Here is an 18,469-nt window from a genome sequence, read left to right on the forward strand (position 1 = left end):
TCACAACAGGCTGTGCAATCCTACACAGCGGGCGCCAAGTACAGCAGCAAGCACAAACACACCTGAATAACACAGACAGGGTCCTGCAGGGAGCTCCACTGTGTGTGTGTGCGTAGAGTAGACAGCAGTGATGCAGGCTGATCACTAGCCCTGTTAGGTAGCATTGACGTCTCCACCTCAGAGCTGGCACACGGGGGAGTTATTGATTAGCATTAAGCATCCATGCAGATGGCCAATAAAGAGCAGGTGAGCCAAAGAGGGTCTGGGGAGTGGGGAGAGGAAGGGGGGCTCGTGTGTGTGTGTGTGTGTGTGTGTGTGTGTGTGTGTGTGTGTGTGTGTGTTAAGGCTACGTGAGGAGGAGGAGGTAGGATGGTGTTAGCCTGCCAGCAATAACAGAGATGATGAGGAAAACAGGAACATAACAGCAATCTTAAAAGAAGGAAAAATAAATTTTTACAAAATGTTGGCAGGAAAGCTATTAATTAGCACTTTTGTTTTGGTTACATGCATCGAGTTGCTATATATGTCATTTATAATTGCTCGGCTGACACATTGGAGAAAAAAAAAAGGACTGGGGTAAAGACTTTAAAAAGATAGGGGGATAAAATGCGACACAGGTTACGTGGAATTAATTGTCTTGGCTTCCAAATCCACCAGGAAGCTCCATTTTCCAGTATCTGTGATGTTGCTGCTTCAGGCTTTAATATGACGCAGGTTCCTGCATGCTTGTCAGGTATTGTGCATCAGTCCACAACTTTCCTGTCATATCTGTCACTTGGAATATACTGTCGACACCGATGATCCTCAGGGTACACACAGCATTCTACAGTATTGAATATTCCTTGAATAGGGAATCTGTGTGATAGACTGTGCACGGAATACTGAACTATACGACTACTTTTGATCTTGTGTTTGCAATACTTTTTGGACGGCTTCAAGAGCAAAACCAACAAAGGAGAGGCAACGGCCACCTTTAACGTCATATTTATTGTTATTTAGTTACTCAATAAAACATATACAGATATATACAATATGCAGGAAAACAGACGACTGCACTTTACATATTATTAAAAAAAGAAAAAAAAAACAAAACAAAAATCAGTTTGTAAATTGCCGTCACAGTCCTCCATCTATTGTTTCAGAAATTCAAATTCAACAGAAGCTTTATTTAAAGATTACAAGATTGCCTAACACACAGCAAATTTTCTCTTATTATACATGTGCAATACCAATAATCTTTTTTTCAATTCCCTTATTAAACAATCCCTTGACCTCCGCGGTTTTTTTTTAGTTACCATTGGCTGAATTGTATACAAGTGGTTGAGCTCATAAGATCTATGGCAGAGAAGAGAAGAGAAGAGAAGAGAAGAGAAGAGAAGAGAAGAGAAGAGAAGAGAAGAGAAGAGAAGAGAATGAGGAAAAGGCATTCCCAGCAATACAAATAATAAAGAAATACAATGAATCGTATGATTAAGAGTAGCAAATGACAAAAAATTTGCTTGGACAAAGAGGGGAAAAGTTGTGTTAAAAAAACTGCTGAGTTACATTCATGCATAATCACTCCTCCTCCTATCTTTCTGCCTCTAGTTCTGCTTCTCAGGCCACTTCCACAGAACTAGAGGGGTGCTCTTTAATTCTCAATTCTGTGTTGTTAGGAGATTGGAAATTTGAGGGGGCAGAATTTTGTAAATGGTAAAGCTGACTCCCCTGGAAAGTAAATGTACACATCTGAGGTGTAACTATAGGTGAGGCGGGAGCAGGCAGGCTGGGATAAACAACAGAGTAAAGGTCAAAAGATCATGGTCACAAGACTAAACACCGGTATACAATCAAAGCCAATGACAACTGATATCTCTTCTTCTTCTGCTTCTTCTTCTTCTTCTGGTTTTGTGTACTCCTCCTTAAACATTTCTTTATTTTTCTTCAACAAAGAAAATGAAAGTAAAAAAAAATAATGATTTGAGGTTTTCCAGATGTGGGCGTCGTTGAGTGGAGCCCGCGCTGTGTAGTCCAGCAGTGTGTGAGCGCGTTCTTAAGTGTGACTGCATGTGTCAAGAAAAAAACATGGTATTTGCATGTACGTGTGCGAGTGTGTGCGAGTGTGTGCGCATGTTTGTGTGTGTTTAGCGGTGTTCATGTGTTGCATCTGTGAGTGTAAATGTCTTTCTCTCCCTGAACAGGCAAGAGCCGCACGCAGTTGTCTCCTCAACAAATTCTCAACATCGCCATCCTCATCATTATTTGTCTCTGAAGCCTTCCTTCGTCTTATTTTCTCATCTTCTTTCCTTCCTTGCTGCCGGGCCTGCTTTTTGTTCAAGTCAGTGCCGCCACAAACGTCCCAAATCGGTTTGAGATATCAGAGTGGAGCGAGCGCCAAGACGAGACGGGCCCCCCTCGGCCCTTGCTGTCCCCCAGCTCGTCTGTGCAGTGGACGGACAGGCACTGCAGGTGGTTCCCTCCACTGCTCCCACCTCCTCCTCCTCCTCCTCCTCCTCCTCCTCCTCCTCCTCCTCCACTTCCGGCCCCCGGGGCCCCGGCTCCAGCCTTACTCTGGGAGAGCTCCGATTCTGCAGACAAGCAAAGGGAGGAAAAGGTTAATTAAGACTGTACAAGAAAAAGAAAAAAAAAGGAAAACAACTTTGAGCAAACGGCATTCTCTGATACAGATGAACCATTTAAAATACACACTTTTAATTAAACCAGCGTCATTTTCACATCCCACTCTAAATCTGCACTGTGAAATTAATTCAACACTATTCCACCCCCCCCTCCCCATCAATAAGACCCGAAAAGGAGGCTGTAAGCAAAGCTCTCTCTCCTCACACTCCACCTCCTCATGCCTGATATAAACACGTGAAATCACACACACACAAATATATATGCATTCACTTGGTCCCTGCCTTGTGGATCTGAAACACTCCTGCGTGACCTCCAGTCTGTGGGTCAAAGGGCACTAAGAAAACTGTCCTTTAACCCTGCTTGACCCAATTTACTGCTATAATGACCATGCCACGGTATCGACCCTGTGTCACCAAGGTGTGAAGCCCCATATTAAATGGTTGCACCGAGCGTCCAGAAAATCCATACACAGGTTGATTATACGTTTTATATATATTTTTTAAAAAAGTGGACAGAGTAAATGCTGACACCTGAGACGCCTCACACATGGAGAAAAAATCACTTTGTGCCGCGGAACGAAAGAATTAGCCGAAGAGAAGATTGACGAGGACAGGAACTGCTTGGCTAAACTATACATAAAAAGTGCAGCGTCACATTTCGTCACACTTATCTGCCAAGATATATGGAGGGAGAAGAAGGCAGGAATTAGGAAAAGTTTGAAACAAGACGCACAAAATATAAAACGGGAGAGGGAGACGCGCAGAAACTAGGAAAGAGTTGGTGGTAGGGCTATGTGTTATGACACTAGTGTTGCATCCTGTGCTTTGGGTTTTGCCTCCAAGCAAGCCCAGAGCACAGAGGATGTGCGTGTGAAGATGTTAGCGCTCCTTCGCTTAAATCAGGCCGATTAATCTCCCATCTCCTCACCACACAAAACACACCACTGCCTTGCTCCATGCGGATGGTTGAAGCAGATCAGTGTGCTGCATGAAGACACGGGGCTTTGAGGTGCAGGGACAAGTTGGTGTCTGAGTGTAGAGACAGGTGGAAAACAGCTCTGACAAGCTGAGTTACATGTGTCAGAGAGGGGAGAGGCTGTGATAGACAACAGCCTGGGCACAGAGGCTGCAGATCACAACACTCCAGTCAGGGTGCTGCTCACCTAAGAGAAAAAAAGAGGCGCCGCACAAACCTCCAACATCATCAGCAACCCCGGCTTTCCCTTTTTAGCTCATCCGTATCCGCTACTGAAAGCAATTTTTTCCTTTTTTATTTCTGATTTGCTTACTGTTTTCATCTCCTTTCCTCTCTGCTTGAACAAAACCTGAGGCAGCACTGATACAGTTTGAACAAAATGCAGCCAGAGAAGAGAAAGCCAGCCCAGGCAAGGCACTACACCAAGCAGCTAGGACAACCAAGAGAGGCAGGCAGGCAGGCAGACATGCAGGCACTGAGGCAGGTTTGCCCCCCAGCCTGTCTGGGCTGCGACCACTGGAATGGAAAAGTGGGGGGATTTGGTGAAAGGTCAGGCAGCCAAGCCTCCCGTTGTTCTCCGTTTCATCTGCCTCTCCGACTGCCGGTCTCTGTAAATTTCTTTCTCTGTCTCCATCTCCCTCCCAAGGACCGGGGACACGGTGTAAGTGGGGGCTGAGGGCGCGGAGGGGGGGCGAGAGAGAAATGAGGATTTAGAGCCGTGTTGGTGGTGGCTGTGACAAGATCTCACGTTTGCCAGAGGGTCCAGTCATACACCTCAGCATGGATGATCCCCACCCCCTGCCAGTATCGCCCCCGCTCCCCACCCCACCCACTCACACTCCCTCTTCCCAGCGCTGTGCCCTCCAGCACCCGCCAGCAGCTCATGCTAGCCGGGCACAGCAGGGTCCGCACCGGCCTGAATAGGCAGCCAAGCGTTCCCCTGGCTCACTGCTGACACACAGCAAACTGACAACACACACAGCCAAAAACACACAACAAGCCAACCACTGCTGCCGCTGCCATACTCACACCAGCCCTCAGCTGCTGCTCCACAGGCGCACACACGCCCGCGTACATATGGACGTGTATGGAGAAACACACACACACACACACACACACACACACACACACACACACACACACACACACACACACACACACACACACACACACACACACACACACACACAGCTAGACACATTAGTCAGCTTCAATGCAAGGACGAGGGTGGAAAATACACCAACAAAAAAAAAAAAAAAAATACACATAGCTCAAATGTCAAAAAATGTTCTTTTCTTGCACACACGCACTTGAATTTATCGCTTGTATAATCCCAGGATTCATCTTCAGGTATGAGATCATATATAAGCAGGTTTTGTTTTTACACTTTTACACATAAGAAATGAATTCAATATATGTATATATCATCAAGCTCAAAACCTTCAGCCCCTCTGAAGGAGCTGATTGCCATTTGTTACAATAGACCTTTTTAATTAACAGCACAATCCACCACTTGTATAATAAGCCAAACACTTGACCGCCACAAGATTAAAATATCAGTCAGTCTTATAAAGGTAGCCAGGGGGATTCAAGGGGTGTGATTTTTATGGTAAAATCAAGACAGTGCACTTAAATTGTGCGCATTATCCATGGCGCTGGATTCGTTCAAAGGTGGAAACGGCACTGTGAAATTTTATATCACACAAGTCTAAATCCTAAAAATCACCATGACATTTTACAAGCAGGGAAATCTTTTTCTTTTTTTTTCTTTCAATAAGCTCTATCTTGTTATGGTTGTTCATTGACTAATGCAGAATTCATATCCACGGTAATATCTCAATAATGGCCTATTCATGTGACGGGAACAAGTGCTCAGCTTCAACAAGCAAGAGGGGAAAATACCTAATAAAAAGGCACAAGCAGCTGCGCTGAGCCACAAACACACCTAAATATCCTTAACCACATTACAGCCACAAAAGATTACCAGAGTAATGAGTTAAGCAAATACTGAATTTAATGTGATGCACTTTTATCAGCGTATCTTTCACCCCAAGTGAGGTACATTTTTATTTGTGCCTGGTTATGATGCTCACACACACACACACACGCACTCGCAGCAGCAGCAGCAGCAGCAGCAGGGTTGTGAAGGCGTCTCACAGACACAGCCAGAAACGATTTACAGAGATGAGTAGAGCTTGAATGCCATGAAGGCAGGGAGCACAGCGCACAGCTCTGGTTGTCTGGATGACACCAATGTGTCTGGGAGCTGACGGCCTGACACGGGTTTACATGTCATACCGCACACGCTCAACACACCCCAAGCAACGCAGGAAGGTAAACAATGGCTGCTTTGAGACTCTGTTTTCTACCAAAGTAATAATAAGCATGCAATTATTTTTTTCAATTAATCTTACAAGCAGCAGCACAGTTTAAAAATTACGACAGCAACCTTTGATGCTGGCACAGATTATTGGGAGGATTTGTAAAATAAGTAGAGCAAAGAAAGAAGCTGAATGAGATGAAGAAGAAGAAGAAGAAGAAGAGAATAAAGTGTGTGTTAGAGGGTCTGCATGTACAAAGCTCCTTTTCGGTGCAAGTGCCTCCGTCACACTGATTTCCCAGGCTCCCAGCATCCCAAGTGGCAGGCTGCTGCCCTTTCTATCCCAAGCTCTATACCTCCATGACGACACTTCACCTTTGACCTCGTGATCCCGAGGCCGCGACCCCGTCCTCTCTGAACACAAGCCAGACCAATCAGAACGCTCCGTTCCCTGACAAAAACACCCAAAGGCCTCCACTCCTATGACAGTGTGTGACATCAGGTCAGATTCCTTTAGCATAACAACTACCATTCTGGTCTTGCGTGAGGAGACTGTCTTTGTCAGCACAAAACCCCCGTTAGAATCCACAGGGAGAAAGTCTGATATTTCATTTTCTTTAAAAGGGAGACAAAGAACAGCCTGATTTTACCCAGGAATGAGATGTAACCAAAGAAAATATACAGTCCTCCATGTGTTGTCGCCCCACAGTCTAAGAGATACAGGTCAACTAGAGGTAGTTAAAAAATCAAATCGCATCCTTCAACTACAGGTACGCTGGGGAAAGTCTTAATGAAGTAAAAAGGGGGATTGTCCCAGGTATCCATGAGTAGGAGGCATATGAGGCTCCTTAACTCCACCCAAATGCCGTAGTGTGACCTTTCCCTCCGAGCAGGGAGGATATCTGGAGGGGGAGCAGGGGGCACATTTCTCAGGCAAGGGCACAGGGGTTATTTTGGTTTGAATTTCCTCTCTGTTCTCTGCCCTGCAACATAAAGGGGAAACAAGGAGAAAAACTTGCCTAGGCAGGCGCTGCCCCCAGCATTTGTTACCTTCTCTCCAGCAACACACCCATTCCCATCCACACACACACACACACACATCTCCCCCTCTGGCCACAAGAAGTGTTTAGGAAACCAGACACAAATCAGAACATGGGAAGTGATTTAGTGCCTCCTTCATAACTCACAACCATGTCCAGGATCTGTCCAGCATGTCATCCAAGTCAGTGACATATTGATCTACTTCACCATCTCTATTTTGTCTCAGCACAGGGCTGCACACTTTATTTTCTGTTTGCACCTTTTTGCTGAAGCTTAACCACACATGAAAACAGTGGCAATTTTGAGATTAGGAGCGGATGAGCTCTAATTTAGAATAAAACCAATGATAAGGGTAATTATGAATTCTCTACAAACTGCTTCAAATGTTAAAAGTAGAAACAAATCATTTTCATCCATGTAATTCAACGCATAAAATTTTGAAACGATATGGTCTATTTAGTGTTTTGCTGCTCTGTGGTTGCTAGTAAAGAGACATGGATATATAGGGAAATATGTTCCTAAAACTCCTACACGCAGGCGTGAATGAACAATAGTCGTGGAGCACGAAACTGATGGAAAAAAATGTTTTGAATTGAATTATTTTCTCTTCCATAAATGCAAATGGTAGCTATTACCCAGTCACTCGCCTCATGAGCGAAACTACAGATGTTCCCTGAAAAAACAACTTCTCTCTATCTCTCTTACTTTCTCCTGCACTCCATCAGTCTCTGCTTCTGTCTCCCAGGAGAACCAGCTCCAGTGTCATAACTCATTTGTCAATTCCTCAATACAAATTAAAAGGCGTCTGACGACTACCTGTATGGAAAATAACATAACCAATGCTGGCAGCGTGACAACACCTACACGTCTGAGAACCTGAAAGCACACACACACCTTCTCACAGCCAACACATGAACCCAGGACACCTTTAAGGAGCCTTGTATCAAACTCATGCACTGTTTTGTCCTCTTAAAACCCACCGTGGCAGCGATTCAACAAGACAATGGGCATTTGGAGGCGTGCCACATACATCTGCAATCGAAGGTTTGGAACTCCTCTCTCTCTCTCTCTCTCTCTCTCTCTCTTTGTGCGTCTCCCAGATAAATTCGGCTTTCCATTCCCTGCTGCATCCGAGGAGAATATTTACCACATGCTGAGACAAGTTTCATTTTATTCTAACACCCTTCCCCAGGGAAAACAAAACACCGGATGAGCTTCTATTTTGAAGAGTTGAAAATGCAGCAACGCAAAAGGCTTGACACCTTTGTTCATCTTTTTCTCTCTTCATCAGTCACAAATACGCTTCTTTAATAGGCTTCCTTTGACTGTCACTAGTGCTCAGTGTCTTGCAAAAGCCCAGGAACATAGAATGCACACACACACACACATCAAAAAAATGCACGTACACCCACACACCCTATCTCAAATCCTTAAATGCAAGATAGCCATTTTTATTAATTTTTTTTGTCCGGTCCTGCACTATTTACAAGCTGAGTAAATACTCTTAAATATTTTCAACACCTTAGAATTAGGCGCACGTGTTTCACCAAGCGACACCTGAGATCGGGAGGCTGAAGCCCTGAGCCTGACACCGAGTCTAAATAAATCAAACTTTATGTCTACAACTGACAAATCCAGACTATCAGATTGCAGTGTATACAATCCTGCCCTTTGTCACATATTCACATGCATAACAGCACACACACACATACATACACACACAGAGAAAATAGCTATATATGTTTCTAAATATTATTATGTAGTATTTTCTTTGTGTTGCTGAAATCACAACCTGTTTTTTAGTGGCTCTCATGAACCTGTCAGTAACCAAGTCAAGTTATAGTAGTTGCTGAAGGATGAATTGTGACTTTTGGAAAACAATATTACCAATGCTAATTGCTATGATTATCATAATGATTATCATTACTGCAGTACGGGAGTGTGCGAGAGGCTTTGTGGATGCGTGTTGTTGAAAAAGTCAATATGAAACACCTTGTAATGACAGGTAAAGAACACAGACTGCCCAAAGCTGTTTCTTTTTTTCCCCCCTCCACATTCAAGCACGTGCCAATCACTTTCTTCTCTTTTAGAAAGAGGAAAACAGAAATTACTGGTGTGATTTGTGGGGCTGTTGTCGTACTGAAATGTCAAAGCCAGGTAGTCTCACAGGATTGTTCTCCACGGTGGAATATCAATACGCCTCTTTCTGCGCTTTAAGTGCTTTCTAGTAGGTGTGATAAGATGCAAGTTCCTTCTTTTTCAGAGCTGTCAAAGCCAGAGTGACAGAGATTTGATCATTATTAGAGCTGTTTAAGGACTGATTACTGAGCGTGAAGAGTGAAACTATTCCACGAGGTCAACTGTGAAGCGTTTTAACTGTACTGATGAAAAAAAAAAAGAAAAGAAAAGTCACATAAGTGTATGTGGCAAAAACTGTGAAAAGTAAAAGTAAAAATAACTGAATCACTTCCTACGCCTGCTGGTTGCGTGTTATCAAGACTATGCATGAGTTTCCAAATGAACGGTCAGCGTCTGGCTAAGATAGAGAGAAGGGAAGAGGAAGAGCGTAAAAAAAAAAAAGTTCTTTAAAAAGGAGAAATAATATTAACTGACGCTGTATGAGGAAGAACTGATAGTGTGCAGCTAAGCTCCTTGAATGCAATGTAGAACAACAGACTCAGCAGGCCATGAACTTATAGCAACTGGTATTACTGTGAAATATCTGAGCTACAGAATGTCACAGAGAGAGGAGGCCAAATATGGGGTCCAAAGGGGGATATTACAGCCACACGGATCACTTTAAACAGGCGCAGAGGGACCACAGGGAGGGTGGGCTGGAGTGACCCGACTGAGAGTACAGCACAGTTTGACTTCCACCGGTTACTTCTCTACACATTCAAACATTCACAAGAGCACGGATTTTTAATATGTTGTTTGGATCATATCAAGGCACGTGGCTCCTGCAGTCTCTTTTGTGCATGCGGCGCTAAAACAAACGCACCTGACCCTCAGCGTTTTTAGTGAAACTGCGACGAGCAACCGACCCTTGACCTCCAGCTCTTTCACTGTCGCTGCCACCAGTCCGTCAGCATTACCAAATCAACTCAGAACTGCAAAATTGCTTCAGTTCTCAAGTGAAATTCCTTCAAACCACAGAGTGAAATCCCTAAACTGAAAAACAACAACAAATAAACATCACATAGTTCTGAGGACAAAACCGGAACTCTCACCAGAAAAACACCACACGTTCTTTTCAAGGCTGAACGCAGAACAGCGAAACACACATGTAGAAATTAAATGGAAATTTAAAAACCGACAAAGCACTTAGAGGGCTGCTTCGAATTAATTACGCTTTAACGCTTTTTAAATTACAGTTTCATTTTTCATTAGTTCAAATAAGATATAAATCTATGTATTTAACTGCTGTTTGTACTTATTATTAAAGGACTGGAATGCTAAGAACAATAATCTATACAGAATTCAATATAAGCACAAAAAGAGCAAAATAAAGCGCATATTGTCTGTCAATGAAATTCTTATGACAAAAGATGCTTTTTGGAGTGAAACGGTATAAAATTATTTCACCTAAAAAGGAAAAAACACGCCATATCTACCACTTTAGAAAACAAAATACTTATTCGCCAATATTACAGGCTTATATAACTGTTCAGAATATTTCCACTGCAAAAATACCACAACAGGTTATGTCATCTTGTGCGGATGAATAAAATGTTTAATTCAACTTATTGTAAGTAAATAAAAATCACTTCCTCTCACTGGGATAAATTAATATAAGATATTTCTATGGCCAGGTTACATTACGTTAAAGCCAATTAAATAAACAATTGCCCTGATTTATTTGAAATTAGTGTCACTGGTACAATCTCGCCAACGGCAGATTTTTGTTTACAAGACTGAGGACTTCAAACCACAGCGACTGGTTGGGGGGTGGATATTTTTTGCAGTGTGAAAAGCCTGTGGGATGTTGGCTCTTATGGAACTACACTGTGGGCTATGACTTATCTTAAATTATTATGTTATTTTGCTCCCTTCTGTGTAGCCTAAGCATCAGATTCAATCTCAAAATCCCCCTCCCCTCCCAAATACACCTCCACCCTTTTTTCATCTTTGCTGTCTGAAGCACTCAAATGAGAAACTGTCAGGAGCCGTGATTTGTGCTAACTAGCTATCGATCGCTCCAGAGCTGCATGCCTTGTGTCCATGCAGGGAGGGCTGAAAGAGGAGAGGAGAGGGGAGGAAAGGAGGGGAGAGGAGGGAGAAAGAGAGAGGAGGGAGAGGAAGACAGGGCAATAGACTATTCTGCTTTTAAAATACTTACAAATTTCCTTTGCAAATTTATAGTGTTAAATGTACCAGCAGCCCCAGAGGAATTAAAACAACAAATGCAACAGGATGAGTGTTGCTGGCTGCTTATCAGTGTTTCTACTCAAAAGAATATTTATCAATCTTTATCAAAAGTATTGATGGTATTTATTATCACTCTCTTGCAACAGGAGGCGTTTTTTTAATGTACTTGGGGCTGGCTGAGGTGAGGTGTGCTAGTTTTAATCATTCTATGCACGCTGCTTGTTATTATTCCATTGATTTCTAATTGGTTTGAACAGTGATACAGTCCACAAGCACGATCCAAATGGTAAGTTACAGTGCTCGCTCGATGTAATGGCATCAGTGTTACAACCCGACACTCTGTGCTCAGCCTCATATAAACAATGTGCCTGGACTCCAGAGCCCGTACGATGTGCACCCCCGCCCCTCTCTGCACCCGCGCTGATCAGAACAAAGAGGCGCTCAAGACGCGCTCGGCGCTACGCACAAATACATATCCATATTATTATATATCCAAAGATCCACAAGCCTTTCAGCAGCGCAAACCTGACAGCCGGTGACTGAGATTTCAATTTTTTATGCAGCAAAATCTAACATTTCTTTGTACTGATTTGGTTTGAAATGCCCAACATAAAAAGAAAACACAAAGAATTATGAAAAAGCACACATGAGAAAATATACAACACCCAAAAATAAAACCAACATATTTGAATACATGCAACTTGCTTAATTTTGCAATCATAATGCAAAACATGTTTTCTGTTGGAATAAAAACACGCAAATTAAATTAATAATAGTTGAATAATAATAATAAAGTCATAGTATAAATAAAAAACTATTTGTATTTTTGTTAATATCATAGGAAAAAGAAAGAAATTATTCTACAGTTGAACAACGTAACGACAGTAAAATTACGTAGCTGCATTTTGTTTTAGAGTCACCATCAGAGCATTATGGTAAAACTAAACTGTAAGCATGGATCCACCTCTGCAGACTGCAATCAAATCTCCAGGAGTTGAAAAACTGCTTGTGTGCTTTTAGCTCAGAAAAAAATTCCACTTTCCTTCACAGATAATGCATTTTAAAGAACTTTAAAATTACTTCCAAAAATATTTGTACTCTAATTGAGTAAGATAATAATAACAAGAATATTTAATCATTTAAAGGTGGCAAAAATAACAACATTTTTAAAACAAAATATAGAATAGGATATATTTTAAAATCTGCATTTTTAATAAATAATAATTTCCATAGAAAATTAAATTGAATGGCAGTAATTTTACCATGATATCTAATCTGTGAAACCCTGTCCAGCCAATCTAAAATCAATCCACTTTCAGCAGCTCTGTATTATCCCATGGTAATAACAAAAACAAACACGTAACAAGGCAAGGGAAACCCCGCTGCGCAAACGCATATCCTCAGAAAGCTATTAATCTTGTCAATGTAGTTGTTCACCCTGAAAACCGAGATAAAGAACCACAGGAAATGTTTACTTTTCTTGAGCTGTTCTTTGAAGTGCCTGTACAATGAAGAAACCTATGAAATACTTTGAAGGTACAACCTTTACTTTGTTCATTAAGATGGCATTTTTATTCTTACAGTTTTTCACTATTTTTTTTTTTTACGAAGCCAATTTAACAAGAAAAATACTGCAGAAATCTCCTTTTTTTTTCTTTGTAAAAGCCTGAATGGCACCACCATTAATTTTTTTTATCTTCATAAAAGCTGAACCTCTAAAATTCAAAGACCCCAGTTAAACAGAGACGGCTGCTTTCTGCCCGCACAATATGGACAAAAGGTCCTCTATTATTACCACCACCAGAGCATTTTCCCCATTATGTGTGTGGTGTTACACTGCATTTCAGATAAAATAAATAGCATTTTAAAAGGAAAATGGACTAATTTTATGAGCAAAATGGATCTGCTAATGTAGTCTGAGTTGCATGTAAGAGAGTGAGTGAAGAGGGTGAGAGAGAGAGAGAAAAAAAGAGGGAAAACATGAGCAAGAGAATGAACTGTTTCATTTACCTTCTTTACTGTTGTTTTGGCTCTTATTTTTTTCCCAGGGTCCCATGGCCTTGTCATCCTCTGACCCGTCCATCATGGCCTTGTCACTGGGCACGTACCAGGTGGCGTGCTGCTCTGCCATGAGGGTGTCAAGGTCAATAGTGCCCATTGAGCCCTTCCCAGCATCCGGGCTGCAGCTCGCCAGCTCATTGTCTCCGTTCTGTGAGGGACAGTCGCCATTCTTTTTGCCATTCTTCATGGCCAGGGGCTGGTCTTCAGAGATACTGAACTGTTGCCGCTGTAGCTGGATCTGGGCCTGCAGAATCTCCAGAGGATGGATTTCTTCCTGGCCAGAGGTGCTGGATGGGGTGCGTACCTGCTCCACGCCAGGAGTGCCCGGATGGCTTACCCCACTGGCCCCTGTGCCCACACCAGCATTCAGTCCATAGCTGTCTGGTGTCGAGGTAGTATGATTGTTAATGCCCATGGTTAGGGGCTTTTGTCCATTTATCAACCCATGGTCACCCCTCTGCATTTTGGGTGAGCCTGTGATCATAGGGCTGCGATTAGGCTTGGTGTTTGAGGCCCCTCCTGCATCTGAGCTGGAGGACACCTCATCCTCGTTGCCATAGTGGGTGCTGACATCGTCAGGAAAGTCCACTCTCGGTGAGCTACTGTCAGACTTGGCAGCAACACTTTGAATGCCACTGTCTAAAGAAGACATAAGGTCAGCCTGGTCCCCCAACATTAGGTCGCCTCCTTTTCCCCAAGAGGGTGACTGGAGGTGTTTCTCATGGGGTGTGCCCCCACCCCTCTCCCCAACGCCAGCCGAGGGGGTCTGCTGGCCTGGACTTACAACAGGGTTACCATTGTCAGAGGAAAAAAAATTCCAGGGCTCACATGTCCGCTGTCTCTTTTTCTCCTCCCTCTCCCTCTCCCACTCCCTGTTGTTGCCTTCCCCTCACTGCACGGGGTAGCGTCCATGTTGTAATTTGGGGAGAGGGCACTGGCTTCCCCCTGCACCGTCTGGCTTTGACTCGCAGGCTTAGAGTTGCTATTCCCGGTGCCAGGCATCTGGCTGTTCTGGGAAGTGCTGCTCTGAAAATATTCAGGACCAGCACTGCCAGTCCCATTAGATGTGCTGCTATTAATGTCCTGCTCTGTCTGACTCAGTTTTCGCTTGCCCTCATTTTGGTTCTTCTTGTTGAATGTTACGTTAAGATTGGGGGCCCCTAGGCTAGCGATCATGTTCTGGCAGGCCGTGGAAAGGGCTGCTAGGCAGCTCTGGCCGAAAACACTGTCTTTAGTGCTGGTTTTGCTGAAGTTCCCGAGGGACAGAGCTCCAAGCTTACTAACAGACGATCGCTGGCCTGAGGGGAACTCAGACTGAGGAGGGTAGCTCCCCGGTGAGGTGCTCACCCCCTGGGGAGCACTGTGGGCCGGCCCCTGACGGTTAGCCCCCCATAGGGAAACGCTGGCTGTGCTCCCATTGGAGGTGCAGGAAAGTCAGCTGGCCGCCTCTCTGCTGGTGCATTTGGATGTCCTGCTCCTGCTCCTGGAGACTGCATTTGTGAGAGGTTTCCCATGTTGCCACTGAACTGTGAGTGCATGCCAGGGGAATGAAGGGTCTGCACATGTCCATCTCCTGGTATTCTCATGGGCTCCTGCATGCCAATGCCAGGCCGAAACATCATCCCAGCCCCGTTCTGCTGCAGCCCCATGTCATGGGGCCCTGACTCACTACCTGCTCCACCCATACGCCGTGACATCATCTCTCCTGGTGGGTGGGACCCCTGAAACCAGGAGTTCTCCTGAGTTACATGAGGATTTTGTCCATCAATATTGGGCATCCTGCCACCATTCTCCCTGTCAAAGTTGGGCTGTGGCATGTTCCCAACGGGACCTCCATGAGCCATGGGGCCAGGAGGAACATCGCCATGGTGACCCAACTGCTGCAGACTTGGCTGTCTCATCCGCTGTTGCTGATTGCGAGAGGCCATCTGTTTTATCATCATGGCTGCATTCTGCCGCTGCTGCAGAGACTGCTGCTCGGGTCCTGGATGCTGCAGGGGCCCTGGTGGGAACCCATCATTCACAGGTGGGGTGAACTCTCCAGGAAGCCCGGGGTAAGCCGAGGGAGAGAGGTGGTTATCCATACTGCCACACCAGCCTTCGCCGCCATGTGCATTAGGAAAATCAAATCTAGGCCTTTTGGCCATGTTCATATAAGGAGAGTCAAAGTGTTGCAGCCTCTGATTTGGGGGCTGTTGGGAGGGAGGAGGAGCTGGCTGTTGCATATTAAACATGGGGTCCCCATAGGGGTGCAGACCCCTATTTTCCAGTCTGTGAATGGGATATTCAAACTGGTTGTGTTGGCCAGGCATCATGACCCCTCCATCCAAAATATTAGGGTTAGCAGAGCCGGGCTCAGCCTGAGGGGGTCGTGGGAGGCCAGGGGGGCATGAGTTCTGTCTGGCTATCAAGCCAGCCTGTTGTTGCTGCTGCATCAGAGGATGTCTTGCATTGACCCCCGACTCCATCCCCACGGGCACCTTCCGGCCGTTTCCAAAACGCTCAAAAAACACTCCATGCTGAGGCTGCTGGGGCTGTGGCGGCGGCTGGTGCCCCTTAGAGATGCCCTGCATGCCAGGTGTCCGGGGCATGCCAGGGTTCCCTGGAAAATTTCCGCCGGGAACTGGCCTTCCTGGCCCAAAATGTGGTAACTGAGATTCTGATTCTGATGGGGAAAATACAGGTACATCAAAATGTCCAGATGGAGGTTCACTCGGGAAGTTATACTCTAATCCTTCTACGGCTCCCTGGTTGGGCATCCGTCGCGGCTCTAAACCATGAGACTCAGAGGAGGAGGATGAGGAGGAAGGAAGACCGTGGAAGGATGCTGCTCTATTAGGTGACTGGTCCAGGGGTAGACAGGGGGCAGGGACAGCATGGTTGCCGGTGGGAGGCCCGTGATGTTGAAAGTCGGGCATGTTACCAGGCCGCTGCTGCTGCTGCTGCTGCTGCTGGGAAAAGCCATCCCCTGCCTGTCCCTCAGCAAGAGGATCAAATCCTTCTCCAAAGCCCTGCTGTGGTCCCATGCCATTATTGTTGTAGCCCATTAGCCTGCCACCGTGCAGGCATGATGAACCTGGCTCTGGGCCTCCAAAATTCCCACTGAAATGAGGGTGATGTTGGTGGGGGTGAGGTTGGTGACTGTGAGGATGTCCTTGGTGAGGTTGCTGGTTGTTGAAAAATCCATGCATCGGTCCTTGCTGAGGCTGCTGCTGAAGTCCGCCGCCTGCATGCATGTCTGAGTGTCCCCGTGGATGAAAGCCCCCGTACTGCTCTCCGTTCATGTTCATATTGAGCCCGAGCATTTGCGGCTCGCTCAGAGGGCCCATACCGGGCTCCACGGCACCGGGCGGGCCTCCAGCATGAAAACCTGGGCTTTTATAATGGGAGCCCATGTTCAGTCTTTGTTGGTTTATGTTTCTCTCTGACTGGCCAGGGTTTCTGCTATTAATTTGAGAACCAAACTGTTCCAGCCCAAACATACTCCCCTGCAATCAATCCCACATGACGGCCAGTTTGCCAGACATCGGCGTACTGTCTATTTTTCCGTCTGCTTCCAAAAGCAAAAAGGAAAAAAAAAAAAAAGATACACACAAAAAAAATCTATTCAAATGTTTGTTTCACACAGCTGATTAATCTACTTCAAATGTTTAAACTCACCAAATAAGTTCTCATTGCTGTGAATCAATCGGGTGCGCTTTTTTTCAACTTCTCCAAGGACGCGGAGGAGAGAGGGGACAGACTGTGTCCAAATACGCACGTAAACTGAGTGTCTGTTCCCGCATGAATGCGTGCTGAGGACTGCTCTTCTTCTGATTTTTGTCTAAGCACACAAAAATGAAACACTGCTATTTAACTTGCTTCACGACTGACCTATCACATTCCAAAGTTTTTCTGTGCGCATTTCTTCGTGGCGAACATGGCACAAAAAGCAGCTCGCTAACAAAGATTGGAAGCGCTCAAACAGAGAATACAAGAGTTTCTCTCTGCTATTTCATTATTCCAGCCCGATGTCAAATGTCCCAGAATGATTTTCTGTGTAAGGTCCCATGCTGGAAATAAGGAGGGGGGGAAAGTCAATTTGGAGCCGTTTGGTTAGAACTGTCTCTGCGGGCTTTGGGTGAAGAAAATCTTTCTTTCAAATAAACGCCTCCAACCGATGTCCTTTAAATTCTCGTAAAAGGCTGAGCAGGCATGTGGCCAGAAGTCCAGTGTGATGGAAAGTCCACAAACGCGGCTCTCCAAACCCAGGCACCGGGGCGTCTGTTTACGCGACCTAAAGCCGGAGCAGCGCGGCGTGCACTACCTGCACTCCACAACCACGGAGCGGCTTGACAGCATCCTTCACCCCTCTGCCGGTCATGCGCTCTGTGGAGGAGCGCCGTGCCTTAAGTCCTTTCGGTGCGTTTCGTCCCTAAACCTGCGCGTCCCTCCGTTTGCCGACTCTCTGTCTGGTGTGGTCTGAGTGCACTTGGGAGCGATTCACAGATACACTCACACTCCGCTCTACCGCTTGGCGCTGTGTGAGATCAACGCGTCCAGAGGAGCCAGCAACAAGTTTTGCATTTCTGCAGCCACTTCCATCCACGAGGTCTCAGCCAATCACAGCGGCCAAAGAAAGCTTCGAGGGCGGGACAAACGCTGTTAAGGTGGTCCGCAGAGTCAACGAGGCTGGAAACTCTGGTGCGTAAATCAGGCTTTCACTTAATGTTGAGTCCAAAAAAACAAATATTAGATTTGAACTGGACGCGATCAGACAGATAAAAAACATTTTTTTCCACCAATTAAAATGATCTATTCCCTTTGCTGCATCACAGATTTGTAGGTGAGTTCAAAAATCCTGCAACTCACATTCTCCACTGGAATAACAGCTCGGAGTGAAATTTTGCACAGTGCTGTTTTGAATGTTGCCCTTCACCTGACAAAAAGAAAAACAAGACAAAATTTATTTTTATGCCTTGAACCCACTGATCCGTGAAGTGAGTCATTTTAGTTGGGACATGTTTTCAACAAGATATAATGCAGCAGCCTGACTGACAGGCCTAACTTGACAGGAGATGTAGTTATACTACTAATAACAAGCTG

The 18,469-nt window shown here is 45.1% G+C and overlaps 1 protein-coding gene across 1 annotated transcript; it reads right to left on the bottom strand.

Moving 5' to 3' along the window:
* Positions 1 to 968: 968 nt before the first annotated feature.
* Positions 969 to 17,943, bottom strand: mn1b (meningioma 1b). Its single transcript, XM_022197743.2, is given in 4 exon segments — positions 969 to 2,567; positions 13,334 to 14,191; positions 14,194 to 14,772; positions 14,775 to 17,943. Coding segments are annotated over 4 exon segments (3,783 nt in total). The 5' UTR covers positions 16,867 to 17,943; the 3' UTR covers positions 969 to 2,313.
* Between the last annotated feature and the right edge of the window lie 526 nt (positions 17,944 to 18,469).

This window comes from Acanthochromis polyacanthus, chromosome 7 (assembly GCF_021347895.1).
Source record: "Acanthochromis polyacanthus isolate Apoly-LR-REF ecotype Palm Island chromosome 7, KAUST_Apoly_ChrSc, whole genome shotgun sequence".
In the NCBI taxonomy this organism is placed as follows: domain Eukaryota; kingdom Metazoa; phylum Chordata; class Actinopteri; family Pomacentridae; genus Acanthochromis; species Acanthochromis polyacanthus.